At 44.5% G+C, this 27,626-nt stretch overlaps 1 protein-coding gene and 2 long non-coding RNA genes across 16 annotated transcripts in view; 2 read left to right on the top strand and 1 right to left on the bottom strand.

The window, feature by feature from the left end:
* Positions 1 to 13,880: 13,880 nt before the first annotated feature.
* Positions 13,881 to 27,626, bottom strand: part of LOC135369044 (uncharacterized) — a 150,388-nt gene continuing 136,642 nt past the window's right edge. For 2 of the 14 annotated variants that reach the window (XM_064602659.1, XM_064602660.1), the window contains 12 exons: positions 18,038 to 18,244; positions 17,178 to 17,233; positions 17,030 to 17,097; positions 16,875 to 16,930; positions 14,964 to 15,017; positions 14,811 to 14,870; positions 14,653 to 14,706; positions 14,503 to 14,559; positions 14,345 to 14,398; positions 14,194 to 14,251; positions 14,036 to 14,089; positions 13,881 to 13,942 (listed from right to left, as the gene is read on the bottom strand). In XM_064602659.1, the coding sequence (XP_064458729.1) occupies positions 14,060 to 14,089; positions 14,194 to 14,251; positions 14,345 to 14,398; positions 14,503 to 14,559; positions 14,653 to 14,706; positions 14,811 to 14,870; positions 14,964 to 15,017; positions 16,875 to 16,930; positions 17,030 to 17,097; positions 17,178 to 17,233; positions 18,038 to 18,060 (570 nt within the window). In that variant the 5' untranslated portion in view covers positions 18,061 to 18,244 and the 3' untranslated portion in view covers positions 13,881 to 13,942; positions 14,036 to 14,059. Of the gene's footprint in view, positions 13,960 to 14,032; positions 14,112 to 14,193; positions 14,269 to 14,344; positions 14,421 to 14,502; positions 14,560 to 14,652; positions 14,707 to 14,810; positions 14,871 to 14,963; positions 15,018 to 16,874; positions 16,931 to 17,029; positions 17,098 to 17,177; positions 17,234 to 17,321; positions 17,470 to 18,037; positions 18,408 to 20,760; positions 20,819 to 27,626 lie in introns of those variants that run through there. The other 12 variants (XM_064602666.1, XM_064602657.1, XM_064602665.1 and 9 more) reach the window with 12 other exon arrangements.
* LOC135368023 (uncharacterized) lies at positions 22,492 to 23,800 on the top strand. Its single transcript, XR_010414634.1, has 2 exons — positions 22,492 to 22,711; positions 23,341 to 23,800. It is a non-coding gene; the product is annotated as an uncharacterized LOC135368023 (long non-coding RNA).
* On the top strand, positions 25,435 to 26,180 carry LOC135368022 (uncharacterized). Its single transcript, XR_010414633.1, has 2 exons — positions 25,435 to 25,559; positions 25,742 to 26,180. It is a non-coding gene; the product is annotated as an uncharacterized LOC135368022 (long non-coding RNA).

The raw sequence follows: 27,626 nt of genomic DNA, 5'->3' as shown, positions 1-27,626 counted from the left end.
AGGAGATAAAAATACATAGAAATGCTCATATTGAGCTGGAATAAATCACACATACTCAGCAAACTATGCTCCTTATTTTGCAAGTGGGATGCGACGGGGAGAAGTATGTTTTCAGGAAACGCTACCCTCTTTTCCATTTTCAGTGAAGAAAGAAAAAAATGTTCGTATAGAGATGAAACTAAGCAGACATATTCAGCTCTATATTCTTTAGGTGAAGTGAGTGGGAGAACGACCTCCGAAATTTGGTGTCAGGAAACAAGGAAGAGGTTCTCTTGTTGTATTGTGGTGAAACAATAAAAATGCTCCCATTGAGCTGAAACTAAGCACACATACTCAGTACAATGTACTCCTTATTTCACATGTACCGTGGGACTGCAAAAGGGCCTTCGAAATTTGGCCTCATTGAACACCAATAGATGAGTCTCACCTGTTATAACACTTTCAGCAAAGAAATAAAAGTGCATAGTAAGTAAAGTAAGCACACATACTCAGTATAGGACCACTCCTTATTTTGCAGGTAGCATGAGACTGGAACAGGGGCCTTCGAAATTTGACCTCAGCGAACAACAATAGGTCAGTCTTATCTGTTGTAACACTCTGAGCAAAGAAATGAAAGTGCTTTGATTGCTCACAGTGTGCACACATGCTGAGTGTAGGAGCACTTCTTATTTTGCAGGTAGCATGAGACTGGAAGAAGGGCCTTCGAACTTTGGCCTCAGCGAACACCAACAGGTCAGTCTTACCTGTTGTAACACTCTGAGCAAAGAAATGAAAGTGCTCTGAATGCTCACAGTATGCACACATGCTGAGTGTAGGAGCACTCCTTATTTTGCAGTTACCATGAGACTGGAAGAAGGGCCTTCGAAATTTAGCCTCAGCGAACACCAACAGGTCAGTCTTACCTGTTGTAACACTCTGAGCAAAGAAATGAAAGTGCTCTGAATGCTCACAGTATGCACACATGCTGAGTGTAGGAGCACTCCTTATTTTGCAGTTACCATGAGACTGGAAGAAGGGCCTTCGAAATTTAGCCTCAGCGAACACCAACAGGTTAGTATTACCTGTTGTAACACTCTGAGCAAAGAAATGAAAGTGCTTAGATTGCTCACAGTATGCACACATGCTGAGTGTAGGAGCACTCCTTATTTTGCAGTTACCATGAGACTGGAAGAAGGGCCTTCGAAATTTAGCCTCAGCGAACAACAATAGGTCAGTCTTACCTGTTCTAACACTCTGAGCAAAGAAATTAAAGTGCTTTGACTGCTCACAGTATGCACACATGCTGAGTGTAGGAGCACTCGTTATTTTCTATGTACCATGAGACTGGAAGAAGGGCCTTCGAAATTTAGCCTCAGCGAACACCAACAGGTCAGTCTTACCTGTTGTAGCACTCTGAGCAAAGAAATGAAAGTGCTTTGAATGCTCACAGTATGCACACATGCTGAGTGTAGGAGCACTCCTTATTTTGCAGTTACCATGAGACTGGAAGAAGGGCCTTCGAAATTTAGCCTCAGCGAACAACAATAGGTCAGTCTTACCTGTTCTAACACTCTGAGCAAAGAAATTAAAGTGCTTTGACTGCTCACAGTATGCACACATGCTGAGTGTAGGAGCACTCGTTATTTTCTATGTACCATGAGACTGGAAGAAGGGCCTTCAAAATTTGGCCTCAGCGAACACCAACAGGTCAGTCTTACCTGTTGTAGCACTCTGAGCAAAGAATGCTTTGATTGCTCACAGTATGCACACATGCTGACTGTAGGAGCACTCTTTATTTTCCAGTTACCATGAGACTGGAAGAAGGGCCTTCGAAAGTTAGCCTCAGCGAGCACCAACAGGTCAGCCTTACCTGTTGTAACACTCTGAGCAAAGAAATGAAAATGCTTTGATTGCTCACAGTATGCACACATGCTGAGTGTAGGAGCACTCTTTATTTTCCAGTTACAATGAGACTGGAAGATGGGCCTTCGAAATTTAGCCTCAGCGAACACCAACAGGTCAGTCTTACCTGTTGTAGCACTCTGAGCAAAGAATGCTTTGATTGCTCACAGTATGCACACATGCTGAGTGTAGGAGCACTCTTTATTTTCCAGTTACCATGAGACTGGAAGAAGGGCCTTCGAAATTTAGCCTCAGCGAACACCAACAGGTCAGTCTTACCTGTTGTAACACTCTGAGCAAAGAAATGAAAATGCTTTGAATGCTCACAGTATGCACACATGCTGAGTGTAGGAGCCCTCCTTATTTTGCAGTTACCATGAGACTGGAAGAAGGGCCTTTGAAATTTAGCCTCAGCGAACACCAACAGGTCAGTTTTACCTGTTGTAACACTCTGAGCAAAGAAATGAAAGTGCTTTGAATGTTCACAGTATGCACACATGCTGAGTGTAGGAGCACTCTTTATTTTCCAGTTACCATGAGACTGGAAGAAGGGCCTTCGAAATTTAGCCTCAGCGAACACCAACAGGTCAGTCTTACCTGTTGTAACACTCTGAGCAAAGAAATGAAAATGCTTTGAATGCTCACAGTATGCACACATGCTGAGTGTAGGAGCCCTCCTTATTTTGCAGTTACCATGAGACTGGAAGAAGGGCCTTTGAAATTTAGCCTCAGCGAACACCAACAGGTCAGTCTTACCTGTTGTAACACTCTGAGCAAAGAAATGAAAGTGCTTTGATTGCTCACAGTGTGCACACATGCTGAGTGTAGGAGCACTCCTTATTTTGCAGTTACCATGAGACTGGAAGAAGGGCCTTTGAAAGTTAGCCTCAGCGAACACCAACAGGTCAGTCTTACCTGTTGTAACACTCTGAGCAAAGAAATGAAAGTGCTTTGATTGCTCACAGTGTGCACACATGCTGAGTGTAGGAGCACTCCTTATTTTGCAGTTACCATGAGACTGGAAGAAGGGCCTTTGAAAGTTAGCCTCAGCGAACACCAACAGGTCAGTCTTACCTGTTGTAACACTCTGAGCAAAGAAATGAAAATGCTTTGAATGCTCACAGTATGCACACACGCTGAGTGTAGGAGCACTCCTTATCTTGCAGTTACCATGAGACTGGAAGAAGGGCCTTCGAAATTCAGCCTCAGCGAACACCAACAGGTCAGTCTTACCTGTTGTAACACTCTGAGCAAAGAAATGAAAATGCTTTGAATGCTCACAGTATGCACACATGCTGAGTGTAGGAGCACTCCTTATCTTGCAGTTACCATGAGACTGGAAGAAGGGCCTTCGAAATTTAGCCTCAGCGAACACCAACAGGTCAGTCTTTCCTGTTGTAACACTCTGAGCAAAGAAATGAAAATGCTTTGAATGCTCACAGTATGCACACATGCTGAGTGTAGGAGCACTCCTTATCTTGCAGTTACCATGAGACTGGAAGAAGGGCCTTCGAAATTTAGCCTCAGCGAACACCAACAGGTCAGTCTTTCCTGTTGTAACACTCTGAGCAAAGAAATGAAAATGCTTTGAATGCTCACAGTATGCACACATGCTGAGTGTAGGAGCACTCCTTATCTTGCAGTTACCATGAGACTGGAAGAAGGGCCTTCGAAATTCAGCCTCAGCGAACACCAACAGGTCAGTCTTACCTGTTGTAACACTCTGAGCAAAGAAATGAAAATGCTTTGAATGCTCACAGTATGCACACACGCTGAGTGTAGGAGCACTCCTTATCTTGCAGTTACCATGAGACTGGAAGAAGGGCCTTCGAAATTTAGCCTCAGCGAACACCAACAGGTCAGTCTTACCTGTTGTAACACTCTGAGCAAAGAAATGAAAGTGCTTTGATTGCTCACAGTATGCACGCATGCTGAGTGTAGGAGCACTCCTTATTTTGCAGTTACCATGAGACTGGAAGAGGGGCCTTCGAAATTTAGTCTCAGCGAACACCAACAGGTCAGTCTTACCTGTTGTAACACTCTGAGCAAAGAAATGAAAGTGCTTTGATTGCTCACAGTATGCACGCATGCTGAGTGTAGGAGCACTCCTTATTTTGCAGTTACCATGAGACTGGAAGAGGGGCCTTCGAAATTTAGTCTCAGCGAACACCAACAGGTCAGTCTTACCTGTTGTAACACTCTGAGCAAAGAAATGAAAGTGCTTTGATTGCTCACAGTATGCACGCATGCTGAGTGTAGGAGCACTCCTTATTTTGCAGGTAGCATGAGACTGGAAGAAGGGCCTTCGAAATTTAGTCTCAGCGAACACCAACAGGTCAGTCTTACCTGTTGTAACACTCTGAGCAAAGAAATGAAAGTGCTTTGATTGCTCACAGTGGTGCACACATGCTGAGTGTAGGAGCACTCCTTATTTTGCAGGTAGCATGAGACTGGAAGAAGGGCCTTCGAAATTTAGTCTCAGCGAACACCAACAGGTCAGTCTTACCTGTTGTAACACTCTGAGCAAAGAAATGAAAGTGCTTTGATTGCTCACAGTGGTGCACACATGCTGAGTGTAGGAGCACTCCTTATTTTGCAGGTAGCATGAGACTGGAAGAAGGGCCTTCGAAATTTAGTCTCAGCGAACACCAACAGGTCAGTCTTACCTGTTGTAACACTCTGAGCAAAGAAATGAAAGTGCTTTGATTGCTCACAGTGGTGCACACATGCTGAGTGTAGGAGCACTCCTTATTTTGCAGGTAGCATGAGATTGGAAGAAGGGCCTTCGAAATTTAGTCTCAGCGAACACCAACAGGTCAGTCTTACCTGTTGTAACACTCTGAGCAAAGAAATGAAAGTGCTTTGATTGCTCACAGTATGCACGCATGCTGAGTGTAGGAGCACTCCTTATTTTGCAGTTACCATGAGACTGGAAGAGGGGCCTTCGAAATTTAGTCTCAGCGAACACCAACAGGTCAGTCTTACCTGTTGTAACACTCTGAGCAAAGAAATGAAAGTGCTTTGATTGCTCACAGTATGCACGCATGCTGAGTGTAGGAGCACTCCTTATTTTGCAGTTACCATGAGACTGGAAGAGGGGCCTTCGAAATTTAGTCTCAGCGAACACCAACAGGTCAGTCTTACCTGTTGTAACACTCTGAGCAAAGAAATGAAAGTGCTTTGATTGCTCACAGTGGTGCACACATGCTGAGTGTAGGAGCACTCCTTATTTTGCAGGTAGCATGAGACTGGAAGAAGGGCCTTCGAAATTTAGTCTCAGCGAACACCAACAGGTCAGTCTTACCTGTTGTAACACTCTGAGCAAAGAAATGAAAGTGCTTTGATTGCTCACAGTATGCACGCATGCTGAGTGTAGGAGCACTCCTTATTTTGCAGTTACCATGAGACTGGAAGAGGGGCCTTCGAAATTTAGTCTCAGCGAACACCAACAGGTCAGTCTTACCTGTTGTAACACTCTGAGCAAAGAAATGAAAGTGCTTTGATTGCTCACAGTGGTGCACACATGCTGAGTGTAGGAGCACTCCTTATTTTGCAGGTAGCATGAGACTGGAAGAAGGGCCTTCGAAATTTAGTCTCAGCGAACACCAACAGGTCAGTCTTACCTGTTGTAACACTCTGAGCAAAGAAATGAAAGTGCTTTGATTGCTCACAGTATGCACGCATGCTGAGTGTAGGAGCACTCCTTATTTTGCAGTTACCATGAGACTGGAAGAGGGGCCTTCGAAATTTAGTCTCAGCGAACACCAACAGGTCAGTCTTACCTGTTGTAACACTCTGAGCAAAGAAATGAAAGTGCTTTGATTGCTCACAGTGGTGCACACATGCTGAGTGTAGGAGCACTCCTTATTTTGCAGGTAGCATGAGACTGGAAGAAGGGCCTTCGAAATTTAGTCTCAGCGAACACCAACAGGTCAGTCTTACCTGTTGTAACACTCTGAGCAAAGAAATGAAAGTGCTTTGATTGCTCACAGTATGCACGCATGCTGAGTGTAGGAGCACTCCTTATTTTGCAGTTACCATGAGACTGGAAGAGGGGCCTTCGAAATTTAGTCTCAGCGAACACCAACAGGTCAGTCTTACCTGTTGTAACACTCTGAGCAAAGAAATGAAAGTGCTTTGATTGCTCACAGTGGTGCACACATGCTGAGTGTAGGAGCACTCCTTATTTTGCAGGTAGCATGAGACTGGAAGAAGGGCCTTCGAAATTTAGTCTCAGCGAACACCAACAGGTCAGTCTTACCTGTTGTAACACTCTGAGCAAAGAAATGAAAGTGCTTTGATTGCTCACAGTATGCACGCATGCTGAGTGTAGGAGCACTCCTTATTTTGCAGTTACCATGACACTGGAAGAGGGGCCTTCGAAATTTAGTCTCAGCGAACACCAACAGGTCAGTCTTACCTGTTGTAACACTCTGAGCAAAGAAATGAAAGTGCTTTGATTGCTCACAGTGGTGCACACATGCTGAGTGTAGGAGCACTCCTTATTTTGCAGGTAGCATGAGACTGGAAGAAGGGCCTTCGAAATTTAGTCTCAGCGAACACCAACAGGTCAGTCTTACCTGTTGTAACACTCTGAGCAAAGAAATGAAAGTGCTTTGATTGCTCACAGTATGCACGCATGCTGAGTGTAGGAGCACTCCTTATTTTGCAGTTACCATGAGACTGGAAGAGGGGCCTTCGAAATTTAGTCTCAGCGAACACCAACAGGTCAGTCTTACCTGTTGTAACACTCTGAGCAAAGAAATGAAAGTGCTTTGATTGCTCACAGTGGTGCACACATGCTGAGTGTAGGAGCACTCCTTATTTTGCAGGTAGCATGAGACTGGAAGAAGGGCCTTCGAAATTTAGTCTCAGCGAACACCAACAGGTCAGTCTTACCTGTTGTAACACTCTGAGCAAAGAAATGAAAGTGCTTTGATTGCTCACAGTGGTGCACACATGCTGAGTGTAGGAGCACTCCTTATTTTGCAGGTAGCATGAGACTGGAAGAAGGGCCTTCGAAATTTAGTCTCAGCGAACACCAACAGGTCAGTCTTACCTGTTGTAACACTCTGAGCAAAGAAATGAAAGTGCTTTGATTGCTCACAGTATGCACGCATGCTGAGTGTAGGAGCACTCCTTATTTTGCAGTTACCATGAGACTGGAAGAGGGGCCTTCGAAATTTAGTCTCAGCGAACACCAACAGGTCAGTCTTACCTGTTGTAACACTCTGAGCAAAGAAATGAAAGTGCTTTGATTGCTCACAGTATGCACGCATGCTGAGTGTAGGAGCACTCCTTATTTTGCAGTTACCATGAGACTGGAAGAGGGGCCTTCGAAATTTAGTCTCAGCGAACACCAACAGGTCAGTCTTACCTGTTGTAACACTCTGAGCAAAGAAATGAAAGTGCTTTGATTGCTCACAGTGGTGCACACATGCTGAGTGTAGGAGCACTCCTTATTTTGCAGGTAGCATGAGACTGGAAGAAGGGCCTTCGAAATTTAGTCTCAGCGAACACCAACAGGTCAGTCTTACCTGTTTTAACACTCTGAGCACCCCTCGCTGAGTGGTGCTCTTTCGAAGGTCTGAGTGGTGTAGTCTTTCGAAGGTCTTTTTTTCGAAGCGAAATTTGCGCTCAGATTAAAGCGCCCTTCCCGCAGAGTGGCTACCCGAAATTCTAGCAGGATTTGAGCACTTTTATTTTTTGACTGAAAATGGGAAAAACGGTAAGCCTAACCCCTTGGTGTTTTTCAGGGCGAAAATTCGAAGGTCTTTTTTCGAAGCCAAATTTGCGCTCAGATTAAAGCGCCCTTCCCGCTGAGTGGCTACCCGAAATTCTAGCAGGATTTGAGCACTTTTATTTTTTGGCTCAAAATGGGAAAAACGGTAAGCCTAACCCCTTGGTGTTTTTCAGGGCGAAAATTCGAAGGTCTTTTTTCGAAGCCAAATTTGCGCTCAGATTAAAGCGCCCTTCCCGCTGAGTGGCTACCCGAAATTCTAGCAGGATTTGAGCACTTTTATTTTTTGGCTGAAAATGGGAAAAACGGTAAGCCTAACCCCTTGGTGTTTTTCAGGGCGAAAATTCGAAGGTCTTTTTTCGAAGCCAAATTTGCGCTCAGATTAAAGCGCCCTTCCCGCTGAGTGGCTACCCGAAATTCTAGCAGGATTTGAGCACTTTTATTTTTTGGCTGAAAATGGGAAAAACGGTAAGCCTAACCCCTTGGTGTTTTTCAGGGCGAAAATTCGAAGGTCTTTTTTCGAAGCCAAATTTGCGCTCAGATTAAAGCGCCCTTCCCGCTGAGTGGCTACCCGAAATTCTAGCAGGATTTGAGCACTTTTATTTTTTGGCTGAAAATGGGAAAAACGGTAAGCCTAACCCCTTGGTGTTTTTCAGGGCGAAAATTCGAAGGTCTTTTTTCGAAGCCAAATTTGCGCTCAGATTAAAGCGCCCTTCCCGCTGAGTGGCTACCCGAAATTCTAGCAGGATTTGAGCACTTTTATTTTTTGACTGAAAATGGGAAAAACGGTAAGCCTAACCCCTTGGTGTTTTTCAGGGCGAAAATTCGAAGGTCTTTTTTCGAAGCCAAATTTGCGCTCAGATTAAAGCGCCCTTCCCGCTGAGTGGCTACCCGAAATTCTAGCAGGATTTGAGCACTTTTATTTTTTGACTGAAAATGGGAAAAACGGTAAGCCGTGGTAAGCCCTTGGTGTTTTTCAGGGCGAAAATTCGAAGGTCTTTTTTCGAAGCCAAATTTGCGCTCAGATTAAAGCGCCCTTCCCGCTGAGTGGCTACCCGAAATTCTAGCAGGATTTGAGCACTTTTATTTTTTGACTGAAAATGGGAAAAACGGTAAGCCTAACCCCTTGGTGTTTTTCAGGGCGAAAATTCGAAGGTCTTTTTTCGAAGCCAAATTTGCGCTCAGATTAAAGCGCCCTTCCCGCTGAGTGGCTACCCGAAATTCTAGCAGGATTTGAGCACTTTTATTTTTTGGCTGAAAATGGGAAAAACGGTAAGCCTAACCCCTTGGTGTTTTTCAGGGCGAAAATTCGAAGGTCTTTTTTCGAAGCCAAATTTGCGCTCAGATTAAAGCGCCCGTCCCGCTGAGTGGCTACCTGAAATTGTCTACCGAAAAACGGTAAGCATGGTTGTTCCTTATGGAAGGACCTTCGAAATTTGGCCTCGGAGAACACCAATAGAAAAAACGGCTGAGCAGGTCTTGAGCAGAGTTTCAGCAAAGGAACCTATAAAATCGTACCTGTTCCGAGTGCTTAGGTTGAGCTGGAATCATGCACTTATGGGCATGATTTCTTTATTTCGCAGGTGGAAATGAAGGACATTGTTTGCAGAGGATGAAACTACAGCCTGAAAGGGGGAGGGAGATAGAATGCTTTCTCATTTACCTTTTGAATGGGGTGTTTCGAAGCTTTTTTTTCTTCTTTTGATTATATCGGTCAGCATTTCAATTGCTTAGAAGCGTGTGTGTGTGTGTAGTGCATGTTGAAGTCTGTAAATAAATCACTGGGTTGACACTTCGTCGCGTCGTTGCTTTGCCCTCCGGTCCTTGGACGCCCGTGCTGCACAATGTGTACCACATACGAAGTATCCCATTTCAGCTCTGGGCAAGGACCTTGAAAATTTGGCCTCAGAAAGCAGCAAGAGCCAAGGTGCTCTATATTGTACAGGTGGAATGTCGCAGGAAGGACTACTACTACGAAGACTGCAAACTGCGGCCTCAATACGGTTCCTCCCTTTTTGTTAAAATTTTTCCGTCTTATTCTTCAATGTTGAACAAACTTACTATATAGCACAGTCATCCCGAACCATAATTCAGAATGTTGGAAAGGTAAGCGGCTCTTGCATGGATGGCGTCACCCTGTAAACAAGGTACGAGAAGCGCGAGAAAGATGGCATACCCTCCCCAATACCTGACTCCCTCTATCCTGGAAATCTTTCTCAACTCTAACGAAAATGCACTCGTCCTGCAGGGAGGTGAAGGCAAATCGTGTAAAGTCTATTCTTACGAAACTGCAGCGCCTCCTTGTACCGAAATGCTGCGCAAATGCGGAAAAATGGACTCTTCCAACAGCAGGTAAACCCCCCTAGGACGAGTCCATTAATGGACTCGTCCGGGGAGGTAAAGGACACCCCTTGGACGAGTCCATTAATGGACTCACCCGAGGGGTGTCCTTTACCTCCCCGGACGAGTCCATTCCCTGGAAGTCACCTTGAATAACCTTGAACGACCTCTATATGACCTCTATTTGACCTCTAGGACGGCCTTGAAAACTTGTAAAATTTTGTCAAAAACGGTCCAAAATTTATTTTACCGTTTGACCTTGTTTGACCTTGAATAACCTTGTTTGACCTCAAACGTGGCCTTGAATTAGTTCCGGACGTCCCCGCTAGGGGGCGCTATGCATTTTCCGTGGAAATGCAGGATTTAGCGCGAGGAGTGCTAATTGTGGGACCCCACGTGGAAATTCGCGCTAAAATCCTGCATTTTCATGCAAAACGCATAGCGCCCCCTAGCGGGGACGTCCGGAACTAATTCAAGGCCACGTTTGAGGTCAAACAAGGTTATTCAAGGTCAAACAAGGTCAAACAAGGTCAATTAAGGTCAAACGGTAAAATAAATTTTGGACCGTTTTTGACAAAATTTTACAAGTTTTCAAGGCCGTCATAGAGGTCAAATAGAGGTCATATAGAGGTCGTTCAAGGTTATTCAAGGTGACTTCCAGGGAATGGACTCGTCCGGGGAGGTAAAGGACACCCCTCGGGTGAGTCCATTAATGGACTCGTCCAAGGGGTGTCCTTTACCTCCCCGGACGAGTCCATTAATGGACTCGTCCTAGGGGGGTTTACCTGTTGTTGGAAGAGTCCATTTTTCCGCATTTGCGCAGCATTTTGGTACAAGGAGGCACTGCAGTTTCGTAAGAATAGACGTAACGTTACAAGACTTGATTGCGGGACCCCACGTTTGGAAACTCCAGTGTGAGCTTCCTGCTTAATATTGATGCTGCTTCTCAATAACGATATTCAATTCTCTAAGTCATCTAAGTTTAGACCACTCACCTTTCATCGTTCACAAATATTGTGCAGTTTTCCAACAAGACCATACTTATAATACGACCTGGATTAATTGCTCTGAACATTGACCAAAGTGTTCAACCCTACATTTAATGCAACTAAATAATGAACGAATTGACACTTGACATGAAGTTTTGAGTCTTGCGTGGCCAAATTTTGAAGGTCCCGTCCGACCCGAAATGGGAAGACGGCGTCGTCCCGCTGGTCGCTAACAGCCGGTGATGACAAAGTGGCGGTCCAGATGACGTCCCCATTTGGCCAAGGTACGGATCAGCAGGCATGTTACCAAAGGGAATATAGACGTTTATTAATGTTTTAGATTGGTAAAGGGCCGAATTAAAGAATTCATAAGAAGTTGATGCGTCGACGCTGACCAATGAACTCTCTCTCGCGCCCATCGCTTTTGTGGATGGGCGATGCCACGATGAAGACTATGATTGGGCAGCGGCACTGATGGCGGTGCTGCTGCTGCTGCTCACAATCCACTGTCGTGTCCCTTTTGACAGTGTTTCTTGAAGCCTAATTTAGGAGGTCGTTCTTCCTGTTCCATTCCACCTGTAGAATAACGAGCACTTTTTGATGAGTATGTGCGCATAATTTCAGCTCAATATGAGCATCTTTTTACTGAAAAGGGAAAGGAAGGTAACTAACCTGTTGGTGTTTTTTGAACCCAAATTTTGGAGTTCCTTCATCCTGTCGCAGTTCGCCTGCAAAAGAATAAAGATGACCATTTACTGAGCATGTGGGCTTAATTTCAGTTCAATAGGCGAATTTCATTTTTTCTACTGGAAGTGGAAAAGAAGGTAAGGCTAACCTGCGGATGTTTCCTGATGACATATTTCGAGGGCCCGTCTTCCAGTCCCACCAGACCTGCAAAATAAGGAGCATCCTTTATTGTGTATGCGTTTAATTTCAGCTCGTTAGGAGCATTTTTATTTCTTCACTGAAAATGAGTAAAGAAGGTAAGACTGACCTTTGGTGCATGGTAAGGGTCTACTTGGAAGGCTCTTCATCACACCTACAGAATAATTAGAGGACCCTATACTGAGTATGTGCGGTTCATTTCAGCTCAATAGGAGGATTTTATCTTGTTACTGCAAAGGGAAAGGAAGGTAACTAACCTGTTGGTGTTTTTTGAACCCAAATTTTGGAGTTCCTTCATCCTGTCGCAGTTTGCCTGCAAAAAAATAAAGATGACCATTTACTGAGTATGTGGGCTTAATTTCAGTTCAATAGGCGAATTTCATTTTTTTTCTACTGGAAGTGGAAAAGAAGGTAAGGCTAACCTGCGGATGTTTCCTGATAACATATTTCGAGGACTCTTCTTCCAGTCTCACCAGACCTGCAAAATAAGGAGCATCCATCCTTTATCGAATATGTGTGTTTAATTTCAGCTCGTTAGGAGCATTTTTATTTCTTCACTGAAAATGAGTAAAGAAGGTACCTTTGGTGTATGGTAAGGGTCTACTTGGAAGGCTCTTCATCACACCTGCAGAATAATTAGAGGACCTTATACTGAGTATGTGCGGTTGATTTCAGCTCAATAGGAGCATTTTATCTTTTTACTGCAAAGGGAAAGGAAGGTAACTAACCTGTTGGTGTTTTCTGAGGCCAAATTTTGGAGTTCCTTCATCCTGTCGCAGTTCGTCTGCAAAAAAATAAAGATGACCATTTACTGGGTATGTGGGCTTAATTTCAGTTCAATAGGCGAATTTCTTTTTTTTTCTACTGGAAGTGGAAAAGAAGGTAAGGCTAACCTGCGGATGTTTCCTGATGACATATTTCGAGGGCCCGTCTTCCAGTCCCACCAGACCTGCAAAATAAGGAGCATCCTTTATTGTGTATGCGTTTAATTTCAGCTCGTTAGGAGCATTTTTATTTCTTCACTGAAAATGAGTAAAGAAGGTAAGACTGACCTTTGGTGTATGGTAAGGGTCTACTTGGAAGGCTCTTCATCACACCTACAGAATAATTAGAGGACCCTATACTGAGTATGTGCGGTTCATTTCAGCTCAATAGGAGGATTTTATCTTGTTACTGCAAAGGGAAAGGAAGGTAACTAACCTGTTGGTGTTTTTTGAACCCAAATTTTGGAGTTCCTTCATCCTGTCGCAGTTTGCCTGCAAAAAAAAAAAAAAATAAAGATGACCATTTACTGAGCATGTGGGCTTAATCTCAGTTGAATAGGCGAATTTCATTTTTTCTACTGCAAGTGGAAAACAAGGTAAGGCTAACCTGCGGATGTTTCCTGATGACATATTTCGAGGGCCCGTCTTCCAGTCCCACCAGACCTGCAAAATAAGGAGCATCCTTTATTGTGTATGCGTTTAATTTCAGCTCGTTAGGAGCATTTTTATTTCTTCACTGAAAATGAGTAAAGAAGGTAAGACTGACCTTTGGTGTATGGTAAGGGTCTACTTGGAAGGCTCTTCATCACACCTACAGAATAATTAGAGGACCCTATACTGAGTATGTGCGGTTCATTTCAGCTCAATAGGAGGATTTTATCTTGTTACTGCAAAGGGAAAGGAAGGTAACTAACCTGTTGGTGTTTTTTGAACCCAAATTTTGGAGTTCCTTCATCCTGTCGCAGTTTGCCTGCAAAAAAATAAAGATGACCATTTACTGAGTATGTGGGCTTAATTTCAGTTCAATAGGCGAATTTCATTTTTTTTTCTACTGGAAGTGGAAAAGAAGGTAAGGCTAACCTGCGGATGTTTCCTGATGGCATATTTCGAGGGCCCGTCTTCCAGTCTCAACAGACCTACAAAATAAGGAGCATCCTTTATTCAGTACCTTTATCCAGGACCTTTTACTGAGTTTTCAGTTTTTCAAATTTCAAATGTGTGCTTAGTTTTAGCTCAATAGGAGCATTTTATCTTTTTACTGAAAAGGGAAAAGAAGGTAAAGACCTCTTGCTGTTGTCTAAGGCAAAATTTCTGAGTTTTTTTCTCCCTATCCCAGGCCTCCTGCAGAACAAGGAGGACTGAGTATGTGCGGTTAATTTCAGCTCAGTAAGAGTGTTTCACTTTTTTACTGAAAACGGAAAAGGTAAAACTACCCTCTTGGCGTTTTCTGAGGCACAATTTCAGAGTTTCTTCTCAGTCTTCTTCTCAGTCTGCCTGCAGAATAAAGAGGACCTTTTACTGAGCATGGGCATTCAGTTTCAGCTCAATAGGAGCATTTTATCTTTTTACTGAAAAGGGAAAAGAAGGAAAAGACCTCTTGCTGTTGTCTAAGGCAAAATTTCGGAGTTTTTTTTCTCCCTATCCCAGGCCTCCTGCAGAACAAGGAGGACTGAGTATGTGCGGTTAATTTCAGATCAGTAAGAGTGTTTCACTTTTTTACTGAAAATGGAAAAGGTAAAACTAACCTCGGCATTTTCTGATGCACAATTTCAGAGTTTCTTCTCAGTCTTCGTCTCAGTCTGCCTGCAGAATAAAGAGGACCTTTTACTGAGCATGGGCATTCAGTTTCAGCTCAATAGGATCATTTTATCTTTTTACTGAAAAGTGAAAAGAAGGTAAAGACCTCTTGCTGTTCTGTAAGGCAAAATTTCGGAGTTGTTTTCTCCCTATCCCAGGCCTCCTGCAGAACAAGGAGGACTGAGTATGTGCGGTTAATTTCAGATCAGTAAGAGTGTTTCACTTTTTTACTGAAACTGGAAAAGGTAAAACTAACCTCGGCATTTTCTGATGCACAATTTCAGAGTTTCTTCTCAGTCTTCGTCTCAGTCTGCCTGCAGAATAAAGAGGACCTTTTACTGAGTATGGGCGCTTAGTTTCAGCTCAATAGGATCATTTTATCTTTTTACTGAAAAGGGAAAAGAAGGTAAAGACCTCTTGCTGTTGTCTAAGGCAAAATTTCGGAGTTTTTTTTTTCTCCCTATCCCAGGCCGCCTGCAGAACAAGGAGGACTGAGTATGTGCGGTTAATTTCAGATCAGTAAGAGTGTTTCACTTTTTTACTGAAAATGGAAAAGGTAAAACTAACCTCGGCATTTTCTGATGCACAATTTCAGAGTTTCTTCTCAGTCTTCGTCTCAGTCTGCCTGCAGAATAAAGAGGACCTTTTGCTGAGTATGGGCGCTTAGTTTCAGCTTCTCCCAACATTTTATCTTTTTACTGAAAAGGGAAAAGAAGGTAATGACTAGCTCTTGCTGTTCTCTGAGGCCAAATTTCGGAGTTTTTTTTTTCTCCCTATCCCAGGCCGCCTGCAGAACAAGGAGGACTGAGTATGTGCAGTTAATTTCAGCTCAGTAAGGGTGTTTCACTTTTTTACTGAAAATGGAAAATAAGGTAAATAATAACTCTCAGACGAAGGAAGTTGCCTCAGGACAGGGGTCGCCGATATTTCGAACACACACACAAATAGAGATACGATGATGAGATGGGGCTGATGCCGGCCAGCAGGCTGGGCGCTGCCCCAGTGCCACTTGTACGTGATGAGAGATGATGATGGATATGATAAGGGGTCCGGTAATCAAAGCAGGGTGGAGAGGCCTGTTGATGACAGGAAGTCCCAAAGGTGATGCAGACCTTGGCGTGTATGAGCTGGACAGGAACATGGGTACAGCACCTTGCCTATGGTAAATGGGCGATGATCGATCGCATGCAGTTCGTGCTGCAAGATCGCACGCTCCCGCTGGTAGTCCGGGCAGTCCATAAGTAGGTGGTGCAGGTCTGCACGCACACTGCATGCTGCACAAAGGTCCGAGGGCGCACGGCCAAGACGGTGCCTCATAACTGGTGTAAATGCAACATTCAGCCGCATGCGGTGAAGCAGGGATGCGTAGTGTCGCGGAAGGCAATGAGGAAGCGACAGTGAAAGAGAAGGATCCACTGCGTGGAGCAGAGAGTAGGGTGTAATGTCATGCAGGCACTGTGATCTTGTCTTGTCTGCAGAGAGAGCACGGACGAGGGCCTGACCTTTTGGCAAGATGATAGAGTGGGCTGAAGCTATATGATGACCCCGCAGGGCCGCCCGGTCGGCCTCTTCATTGCCGGGTAAACAGACATGACCAGGTACCCACTGTAATACTATGCAGTGGCCCAGGTCCAGCAGCTCCTTGTAAGTTTCAAGCACGTCAGCAACAATTGACATGAGAGGACCTCGAATGCCCATTCTTGCGAGGCATTGGATAGCTTCTTTCGAGTCTGTGTAGAAGACCCATGGCCGAGCTGAACACTGCAGGATCTTGCGCATGGCAAAGAGCAAAGCCTGTAGCTCAGCACATGTTGACGACGTCAGATGCGAGAGACGGAAGATACCAGTTATGTCTTCGGACGGAATAATATAGGCGCATGCAGAGCTGGATTTTGTGGACGAGCCATCCGTAAAAACAGGAGTAAAGCCTACATACAGAGACTGTTCTTCTTCTGGAGTTTTCTGGTTTTTTCTTTGAGTTTTCTCAGGCCAAATTTCATAGTTTCTGCTTCCCATCCCAACCCGCCTGCAGGATAAAGAGGACCTTTTAGGAGTGTGTATGCCTCGTCTCTTTCACTCATATCTTAACCCACATGCACTGAGGCATGGTACCGCAATTGTTGCGGTGAATAACTTCTTCCCACCGTCATTTATGTAGTAGTAGTGGTAGCTGCTGCTGTTCTTCCTACGAGCTGTTGCTGAGCTCCTCTCCAGCACTGGACTAATGGATGAACAATAGGACACCTTTTCATCATCATCACTTTCTCATCCGTTCCACAAGCGCAATGGGGCAGTGTATCGCCATAACGGCGGGCAAAGCCCCACCACATCACCATTCCACTTATGGGTGTGTGTGTTATTCCTCCCAGGCCGACTGCAGAAGAAAGAGGACCTTTACCGAACATGTGCGCTTGATTTTGGTTCAATAGGAGCAGTTTTTTTTTTTTTGCTGAAAACGGAAAATAACGTAAGACTAACCTGCTCATGTTTCCTGATGACATATTTCGCGGTCCCTTCTTCCAGTCCCTTTCTACCTGTCAAATAAGGAACGTAATTCATTGAGTATGTGTGTTTAATTTCAGCTCGCAAGGATCATTTCGCTGAAAATAAATGAGAAAAGAAGAATGACTAACCTTTGGTGTTTCGCGAAGACCCTCCTTCCAGGCCCATATCATATGTGCAGAATAAAGAGGACATTTTACTGAGTATGCGCGGTTAATTTCAACTCAAGGGGAGCATTTTTATTTTTCCAGTGAAAATGGTGAAGAAGGTAAGACTAACCTTTGGTGTTTCGCGAGCGTATACTTGGAATGCACTTCTTCCATTCCCCATCCCATCTGCAAAGTAATGAGCACATTTTCCTAAATATTTTGTTCCTAATTTCAGCTCAATGGGGGCATTTTAAATGTTAATGTTCCCAGGCACCTTGAGCCCTGTGTTTTTGGGTTTGTCTGGTTGTATGTTCCTGCCTAAGCACAATTACTTTCCACGAAGGCAATTATAATGAGACCTCTTGAGACGCTCTCTGGTGCTTTCTGACGTCCAATTTTGGCGGTCGTTCTTCTCATTCCACCTGAATAATAAATAACTTAATATGTGTGCTTAGCTTCATCTCAACAGGGGCATTCTTATTTCGTAGATCTTGGAAAAGGACGTAACACTATAATGTCTTGGTGGATTCTGAGGCCAAATATCTGGTTTCTACTTCCCGTCGCAGTTCGCCTTTAGAATACAGACCGTGTATCCACACGAGCGACATTCATCCAGAAGCGGAAGATGCGAAAAGCGTCGTCGTAGCTTTCTGCTAACCGTGGGGAATATCCTCTTACACAGCCACAAGATATTCGGTAGCAGACGACAGGAAAACACGCTGACGGTGTCGTCTGCTAAGTGTCGTCTGCTAAATGCGCAGTACACCACGCCCGATATTCCTGCACCGTGTGAATGCTCAACATAACACGGGACGGAACTTCGTCGCTGTAAGCAGTGTTTTTGCTTTTTCTTCTACTAGAATATTCCGTGAGGATGTCGCTCGTGTGAATACAAGGAGAGGAACAGTTACTGAATAGTCTGTGCTTAATTTCAGCTCAATCGGAGCATCTTGCTTTTTGACTGAAAATGGAACAGAAAGTAAGGCTAACCTCCTGATGTTTCCTTGGGACATGTTTCAATGGCCAGTCCTTTTCCACCTGCAAAGGAAGGAGTATCATTTACTGAGTACGTGAGTTTAACTTCAGCTCAACGAAGCATTTTTATTGATTCACTTAAAATGGAAAAGAAGGTAGAACTAACCTCTTGGCGTTTCCTGAGGCCATACTTCGAAGGCTCTTCTTCCAGTCTCATCCCGCCTGCAAATTAAGGAGCATTTTTATATTGAGTACGTGTGTTTAATTTCAGCTCAATAGGAACATTCTTCATTTTCTTCAATGAAGATGGAACATAATGTAAATAACTCCTTTGGCGTTTCCTTAAGACAAAATTTCGAAGGCCCTTCTTTCAGTTCCTATAAACCTGCAAAATAAGGAGAGAGCAGGTTTAATTTAAGCTCAATAGGAGCCTTTTTATTTCTTCCGTGAAAATGGAAAAGAAGGTAATACAAACTTCGTGTTTCTGAGGCCATACTTCGAAGACCCTTCTTCCAGTCCCATCGCACCCGCAAAACAGGAGGAGCATATTTTGCTAAGTATGTGGTTAATTTCAACTCAATAGGAGCATTTTTATTTCTTTTTGTTTCACAGAAATTTCCTCCTTTCTATGAAATTGTACCTGCAAAATGAAGAGTACCGATTACTGATTATATGTGCTTAGTTTTACCTCACTATTTTCATTTTTGTTCTTTTCGCTCCTAATTCCGAAGGCACTTCTTTCTGCAAGGTTTCCATTGAACGAACTTCGTCCCCCAGGAAAGTGAGCCAAAAGAGCTTAATTTGAGTTAGAGAAAATGAAACTAAATGAAACGAAGTGCAGGACTTACGCCGAACGATTTGTTTCCACGAAAACAAAAAGAAAAAAGAAAGACAGAGAGAGAAAGAAACAAGTAGCTTTCTTGCCAGGCTTGCAAAGCAGAATTTATGGAACTTTCTCATATATCTGAAATGCAAGTGGGACAACCGCGACGAACCTTGTTGAAAAGGTACCGATGTCGAAGCACCTGCCAAGGAGTTATGTAGGGTCTGTTGATGATACTAGAGGCTGCTTTCGGTCAGCCGCAATAAAATATTTGTAACTGGTTAAACTCGGTGCAGTTACACATATGTTGCTGACAAAACCTGTTGCTCGGTGCTTTTGGCTATTACCTCTGAGTACTTGGAACAATCTCTCTGGATCCTTTTATTACAAATTTTACCACTCATGGACTATTGACTGTGACAATTTCTGACGGTTACTGCGAACTGTTCCCGATCGATGCATTTCGATGACCTCTTGACAATATTCCATTCTTCGACGATTAGTGTCACCTGTGGCTGACACCTACCACATCTATGCTTGCAAGAGTTGACACAACGCTAGCTTTTCGGATGCCACGAAACACCCCTCCTCAAATTAAGATGCCTTCATCTGATGCAACACAAACATGGCTTTTACAGCTCAGTGGCGTTACCACTTGGGACAGGTTGACCCTCAAAGATATATACCGCCACTGTGGCGATCTAGAAAATGTAGAACAAATGCTTCTCCATCGGTCACACTACAAGCCTTTCAGTGTGTCTAAATCAACTGGGCTCTCGCCCTCTCACCATGACAAGATTGTTTGTTCCGTGGTCAAATCTAGTAAGCAAACGCTCTGCCCTGAAAGCACCGCTAACCTTTTCGAAAACGCGGTAGATTGGTCCTAACTGTCTTACTCATATCGAATCACAACACATTCGCTTGAGAGCCTCTTGGTATCACTGCTTTTTTCGGTTTCAATTTTTAATTCTGGTTTCGACCCATACTTCTATTGACAGCCATCACCACGTGACATCCTATGACCAGGTGAGGCTGTGACACATATTGCCATTCCTGACAGCCCAATAAAGCTACTGCATTTGAATGCGTTTTGCACTATGTTATACAGTCAAACTCCTTTAGAGCGAACGCCTTTTTAACGAAAGTACCAGTAGAACGAATTTTTTTCGCGGTCCCGCCAGAGCCCCATAGGATTAATATATTTTTCAAACATTTAGTACGAATTTCTTTACAACGAAAATACCTTAATAACGAACAAAAATGCGGCCCCTTCAACGTAATTTCCAACACATACAACGAAGCTCCTCAGGGAAGTTCGGCGGGTTTTACGAGGATTATACGTACATACCAAGTTTTTCTCCCGGTGCGGGCCCCCTCCTTTATGATCTACGTTTCCAAGTTTTGTCGTGAGAAAGGGGTGACATCATCAGATAATCCGTCACAAAGCCTCCCGTGCAATTCCCGGTCACCTTGGAGTGCGAAGCCCGATCGACCTCCTTTCTGACCTGAGTTCACCTGAGTTTTATGGTTATCGCCAGGCGGATCGAGCGAAGCGGAAATGTAAACAAACAAGATGGCGGACATCCCTTTTAACGAAGTGACCTTTACTACGAAATTTTTTCGCGGTCCCCTGAGCTTCGTTCTAAAGGAGTTTGACTGTATTATTATTGGCAATACTTTTATGCTTGCGCCTATACCATGTATTGATTTGACACACAGATTACGTTCCGAAACGGGCTGGCCAACGTTGGTATGTCAGCACTGGTTCACGTTAGGCTTAGTCCAGAGAACAATGTGAACAATGTATCATTGCATTGAGCGAACAAGGACGACTACATGCTGCCGTCCGGAAGGCATTTCGAGCCTTTCCACGTTGTTTCATGAGGAAAAAAAACACAGAAAAGCGGCAAAATACCTCGAAACACCAGTGCTTTATTCCCTGCTGTGCTGGGAGGTGCGCCGAGGCAGTGCAGAGGATTGCTTTCTGTACTACAAACATATTCACTGCGCATGTTCCCGCGTCCCGTTCTTTGCTAGACTGAAAAAAAAGATAACCGAATCGCGCAAAACGCCCCGCCAAATCAATTAAGATTATACGCACGTCTAGATAACAGCCTGAGAATGCCGTGCGAAAACTTTGAGGCGAACCTACTGATAACCCTACGGCAAAAGTTGACGCAAAAAAAGATGAAATGGTTTGTCAGAGCTGAAGGTTCCTCGGACATGCTTGACCTTAGCTTCCTATAGGAGGCTAGTATATCGGAGGGGTATGGCTTGACCATACCATGCATTTCCCATGATTGGTTTATTGCAATGACGATGCCAAGAGGCACTGAGTGGCTTTCATTGGTGAATTCAGTGCCTGCTTCGAATGCGTAAAGCATTAAAGCCTTTCACGAGCGCAACCCACCACCCATATAAGGGAGGCCCAGAAGAAGAACAGTCTCTGTTCGAAATATCGTCAACTCCCTTCGTACATATAGGGGAAAAGGCGGACAATAGTGCTGATATAAGATACGCGATAACTGCTGCTATGCGATTACACATGCACATGGCACATTACACTGGACCCGCACACGGCGCCGGAAGGACTAGGAGTGCTTCAGATCGCGACCTCCTTAGAAACCGTAAGCGAACGGGATACTAACAGATCCAGTGACAAAAGTAGCATCCGTTCCTCACTTTTTATTGCATACTTCTGGTCTTGTGAGCCCAGGACGGAACTGTAGAAGCTGTAGTGGTAGCAGCCAGTAAGGTGAGGGTAACAAAGATTCACAGCAAAGCCACCATTTTCACAATAAAGACGGTAAAGGCCTGTTCACGAAAAGTAGAGAGAAAAGAAACAGGAACTAAAATCAACCACACACAATCAGGAAAACTCGGTAATTGTTGCCCTGGCTTGCCTTCTCGACCTCAAGTTCAAAACTACAGGAGGTACTACTACAGACAAAAAAAAACGACAACAAAAAAAAACATAAGTATATTCATAAAAAATATTCATAGAAAAAATTCAGAAAAAAAATATTCATAAGAGTTATCCTTCATAAGGGTGATATTATTAACAGGGTTATTGACTTGTTGTGAAGACCCAGTTAGTGCATAATGTTATTTTTTTTCTCGTATAATAAACTGGAACTGTCACACACCTTACTACCATTAGTATATGCGTATCAGTCGCACAATCGTCAAGCATTAAGCACAAATCATATCAGGTCCTTAGTCTTTGCCGCTGAGGATGACCTTACTCTCTTACGAATATGAGTCTTTGCGCAAAGCGTTATACTATGCTTGTTCTTCCGTTCGTATATATATTTTTTATATTACGGTATCATGACCATGTACCTAATGTATCTCTCTCTTTTTCTTTTAACCACTGTTGTGTTTGCTTAAGAGCAGGACTTAGGGACACGTCCGAGCTACATAATGTAGCTTTTTTCCCCAGTACCCTGTAACGTTTTGTTCTGTTGTTTTTGTGTGTTGGATGAAATAAAAGAAAAAGTATTATGTATGATTCGCATCCTTTCGAAATCTGACGTTTCGTCCTTGGGCAACTCACGAGGAAAGGGGTGGTATTCCAAAGAGAGCCGTGCGGGCAAAATGGCACGTGCGTTTATTCTGGAAAACTAAAATGTCTCTTAGAATTATCTTTCGCTAGATAAAAACGCGTGGCGATAGCAAGGTGTTATCGCCGATAGTGGTCTCACACGTGCTGTTTCCCTCTCTACTGCGAGGGAACCTGAAGCTTTTATAAGCCGCAGCGGTACCAGCACTGTAAGAAGAGCTGTCCTGACGACGGTGCGTGCAGTATCTAGGCGGCGAGCGTCGGAAGAGTTCCTCTGGGAAATTACGACAGTGGGCTACTGCAGGTAAGGACGATGTAAGCAAATAACTATTCTCTTTGATGCCGGTTAACATGAATGGTGCTTGCGTGCGCTGTTTGTTGCTTGTGTGCCCTGGGGCTGGCTTGCCCAGGGAGGATAAGAATATAGTTGTTAGCGAAACTAGCGTCGAAACACTAAACGGAAAGCAGCCGAGCACGAGTAAGCGCACAAACGAACTGCTGAATCTAAACTAAAAGAAGTTTACTTGGAACGCTCGTTTAGATACAAAACAAGACTCCGGGAATGTGACAACAAACCGGGTTACAACCCGTTGTCTTGTTTTGTATTTCAGCGCGTGTAGCAAGTAAATTTCTGTTGAGTCAGCAGTTCGTTTGTGCGCTGACTCGTCCTTGTCCCTGGCTGCTTTCCGTGTATCATGTAGTTTTTTTGCGTGACGTAGCGCTGTGCAGCCAGTGGAGGAGTCCAAGAGTTGTACTCGCACATAACTTGGTTTTCATATTTCACATCACGTGTAATGGGGTAGTGTACTGTTTTCAAGCGGTGAACCACCCCAGGGCATAGCCATGATTGATTTATGTAGTTAGCGGTTTTCGCTAGTGTTTTATCCTTACGTTTATTTCATGTTTCTTTTCTTGCCGGTAACGCCGCCCAAGAGAAATTCCAGCTCTCTCGAAAGCGCCATGGACACGCCTGCAACACAAGATGACGTCACTGCGTACGCTATCCCAACAGCTCTGCCGTCCTCGGACACCCCGCTACGCCTGATTTAACGGTACCGACGCTTTCCCATCCACAGCGACCCCAGCAGGTCAGAAGGCTACACTTGGATTTGGACACTTCGCAAACGACCGTCTCGACGGACAGTAATACTGTCCGCGGCTCCTGGCTGACTGTCCTTCCAATGGCATCTTTCACTCGCCGGATGTTTGAAAAAGTGCGTGTGGATAGAGCGCGATGCGATGGAACTTCCCATGCATTATCTCAAAATAAAGTTGTTTTTGTTGCTATGTGTGCGTAAAAGAAATGCGCCTTGACGAGTTGCGGGCACATTATGACTCACTGGTGACGACAGGGAACAGCGGTGTATGCAAATAAACATGCCGTTACCCTGTGCGTTATTTGTGTTGGAGAGCTGTGTCAACATCGGGTCGAGATGCATGTAGATCACCATGTCATATGGAACGCACGTTTGCCTATCTCTTGGCACGACTTCGAAATAAAACTGAAATTCTCACATTTTCGTCGACGTGTGGAATACTAAAACCGTTCCTGAATTTTTCGGAGTATGCCTCACATAGAGGCTGTTGGTTAGTTCTTCCCGCCGTTGCACTAAAGTTCTATTAAGCCATCATGCAGAATAGGGTGGTAGTCATAGGATGGCTCCTGCCACGCCAAGGCATCGCGAAAGCGGAGAAGCGTGAAAATGAACCACCTTGCGAATAGTGTTGTAATGGGCTAGAATACGAACTGAGCTTATTGATTACCTAGTCGAAGGTGTCTTAGTGTTTCACGCGACGGCGAAAATGAGGCACATTTGGTTTCTTTAAAAAAAGTTCCCCCATTTCGTTTCTTTAAAAAAAAAAAAAAAAAAAAAGTCCCGAATTCCCATTACAACTGCTGTGCGCTTTCTTTCAGTGTGCATCGGCAAATGACATCTGTGGGATTTGTACATTTCCTTCGGTATAAGTCATCTTGCGTTTTTCTTTTTTTCCTGAGGTGGCGTGACTTGAATTTGAATGGTGCAAAAAAATAATGATACGCCCATAACCCTTCCCGCAAAAGAAAGAGAAATTGGGTGTGCTAAGAGTCGTTTTGGTACGAGCTAGGGTGGAGTCAGCACAACGGGACCGTCGCTGAAAGCCCACTGGTTGGCGGTTTTCGTTTGAGAGCGAGCTAATTTTCGAACAGGTGCGCGGCTCCTAGCGTTATTTTGTAGCGGACAGCTGCCACACATCTCGTAACCATGCGCACTCAATTTCGAAATGCAAAAACAGTAATTTATCAAACACAGCGTGCTCATTTCCGTTGTAGCAATCAAACGCGGTATATCTCTGGTACCCGCGCCACAGCATAACATACCAATGCCATTTACCACAGCGAAATAGACACTCTGCTGGGTGACCATATGCAGCCAAAGCGTGGAAGAGAGATTGGGTAACTTCGCCAATAACCCTGGCGGTTACCGTGGTACAGGGAGCGTCCCAATGAAGACTACTGAAGGATGCTCGCATGTTTTCTGTTGTGGGTACGACCATTATTTAAATCCACCCAATTTCTCAAAAATCCTGAAGGAACACATACTTTGAGATATATAAATCGCCAAACAAGCCCATTTCCGCTCTCCGGTAGGATGTCGCACCTCTAGGAGAAAATTCACCGCCCGCGCGTTTCGTAAACTTTTGTCGGGACCTGTACTGCACGCGAAGAGAGCCGCGCGGGGAAAATGGCACGCGTATGTATTCTGGAACACCAAAATATCCCAAGCAGCACAATGTACTGAAAGTCGAGTGCAATAGGGGTGGACGGTATGTGTCTTATCAATGTTCGTTAGTTTCACGAGTGTGTTGAAGGCCTTCCACCTACCCGTCCACCCCTATTGCACTCGACTTTCAGTACATTGTGCTGCCTGGGATATTTTAGAAATATCTTCCGCTAGATAAGACGCGTGGCGATAGGAAGGTGTTATCGCCGACAGTAAGACTCACACGTGCTGTTTCCCTCTTTCTTGCTAGGGAAGCTGAAGCTCATATAAACCGCACAGCCACCAATGCAGAAAGGACACGACTCCTGACGACTGGTGCGACAACATCTATGCAACGCGCTGCGGACGGGTTCCTTCGGCAGCGATCAGGTTGCTGCAGGGAACATCGATGTAAGCAAATAATTGTGCTCTTTGTTGCTGGTTAACCTGAATATTACTTGCGTTCTCTCGGGGCTAGGTTGTTCAGCAAGTAGTTGTTAGTGGTTTTCGCTAGTGTTTAATCGTTTTTTTCCTTCGCGTTTTGTTTACTTGCTGTTCTCCGCAATTTCTTCTTTCCGGTCATGACGCCCAAGTGGAATTCCAGCTCCCTCGACAGTGACGTATAGACGAACGAGAGCCAGCGGTACAGACCCTGCAGCAGCAGATGACTTCAATATGTACGCTACTGTCGCAACCATGGTCGCTACAGCTCTGGAGCACATCTGCCGGCATCGGACGATTGCCAAACTGCCATCCGAGACACCAACGAGATCGTCAGGTATTAGAATACCGTCCTTCGGGTGACTTCTTGCACTTGTCGGACCATTGAAAAGGTGGGGACGAGTGTGGGGATAGCATGATGTTATCACTCATCCCTTATCTACTGCGAGAAAACATTAAGCCTGTTGAGCCGTAGCGTCACGGATGCGGAAAAGAAATGCCTCTCGATGACTGTACCTGACAGATTACGGCGCAATGGTCTTCTGCACAGGGAATGACAGTGTACGTAAATAAACATATTAGTTAACCTGAGCGTTGCTTGTGTCCTTTGGGGCTGCAGGTAGGGAAGGGTCCTAACAACCTTACGGAACACGTGATTGGATGCTCAGTGCACTTTATCCCTGGATGACCCCTCTGCTCTTAGTGTTAGTGTCCGGTGGAAAATAATCCCCAATTGGTCGAGCAACAATGATCACCATGTACGCAGCAACTGATTTGCTGCTACTGGTGGTTACGTGGACAATTTCGTTTTAGGCACAGTGTTGTCCGCATGCAATGTAGTTTGGCCGTCGTACTTGACACGATCAATGGGCAGTTGGTGACCACCGCACTGTTGCCCGTATTTTGATTTTAAAAAAGCGTAATTATGACGCAAATTGAGTACCCCTACTGAGGCTATCGAATAAATTACCTCGGACTGCAAGTCTTCCGCTTTAGGGTACCTTTAACCCGTTCTGTACAATACCCATTTTTATTACATCGGACTCTACGACATAGAACGAGGACACAAACTTTTTCTTTGACGTGGCAATGGCAGTACCCTCTTTTCATTTCCGTCTCTGGGTAGCGTACGGTACTCTCATCAGTGACGTCCCTACGCTTTTTTCTTTTCAAATATACGGAGAGAAAATGTACAATTTTACCCAAGCAAAGCAACTTGTTTGATGTGCTCGCTATACATTGCAAAACAGCACTTCGGCAAAACCTACATAGCCGAAAAGGATTTTCAACTTCATGTAAGACCTTCATATTACAGGAAGCGGAAATGAAATTGAAAGGTTGGTATTCGGGAGGGAGTGAACGGAACTCAAATACCCCGTTACTTTTTCTTCCTTTCAAAATGTTCTGAACGAAAGGTACGGGATAACGCATTCCACAGTTCGGTAGCGCACATACATCAGTCAGACAGTGGACCTGGGAGCTTCTCCCAATATTTACACAATACTTATATACATACAATATTTATCTGTAGGGAGCCTGATGGTTTTGATCTCACACAGGATAAACATTCCATATTCTCTCTTTCATATACATTCCATCACAACTATATAGATCATTCAGCATCATCCCGCCGTATGAGCGTGGTATGTGAATGTTGTTCCAATGGGGCCGCTTGGCAACAAAATACGGAAGGTCGGAAAGAGGGGAAAGGGCCTGAGGTGAGTGGGAAGAAAGTACAGTCAGGCCACTAGAGGCCTGAGATATGTATTTCGAATATACATAATGGCTATCAACCTTTAATCACACTGTAAAAGTAGAAAGTTCCCTGTTTTGTCGGTCAGTACCTGGCACAACCTTTCCTCATTTTTTTTTTGTTTTCAATGTCTCGTTTCTAGCTGCCTTTGCGGTATTGTTGTCGTCTACGCTGTTGTCATGTGCCAAACGGCCCACCTCGTCTCCTAGTAGAGAGTCATCCGCTGAAGTCAACGACAACAGTTGCCCAGAGTACAGAGCCCAATGATAACGTCACGATCGTTC

This window comes from Ornithodoros turicata, chromosome 9, assembly GCF_037126465.1.
Source record: "Ornithodoros turicata isolate Travis chromosome 9, ASM3712646v1, whole genome shotgun sequence".
NCBI lineage: Eukaryota > Metazoa > Arthropoda > Arachnida > Ixodida > Argasidae > Ornithodoros > Ornithodoros turicata.
Note: the sequence above shows the minus strand (reverse complement) of the source record. Positions and strands in the feature narration are given on the sequence as shown.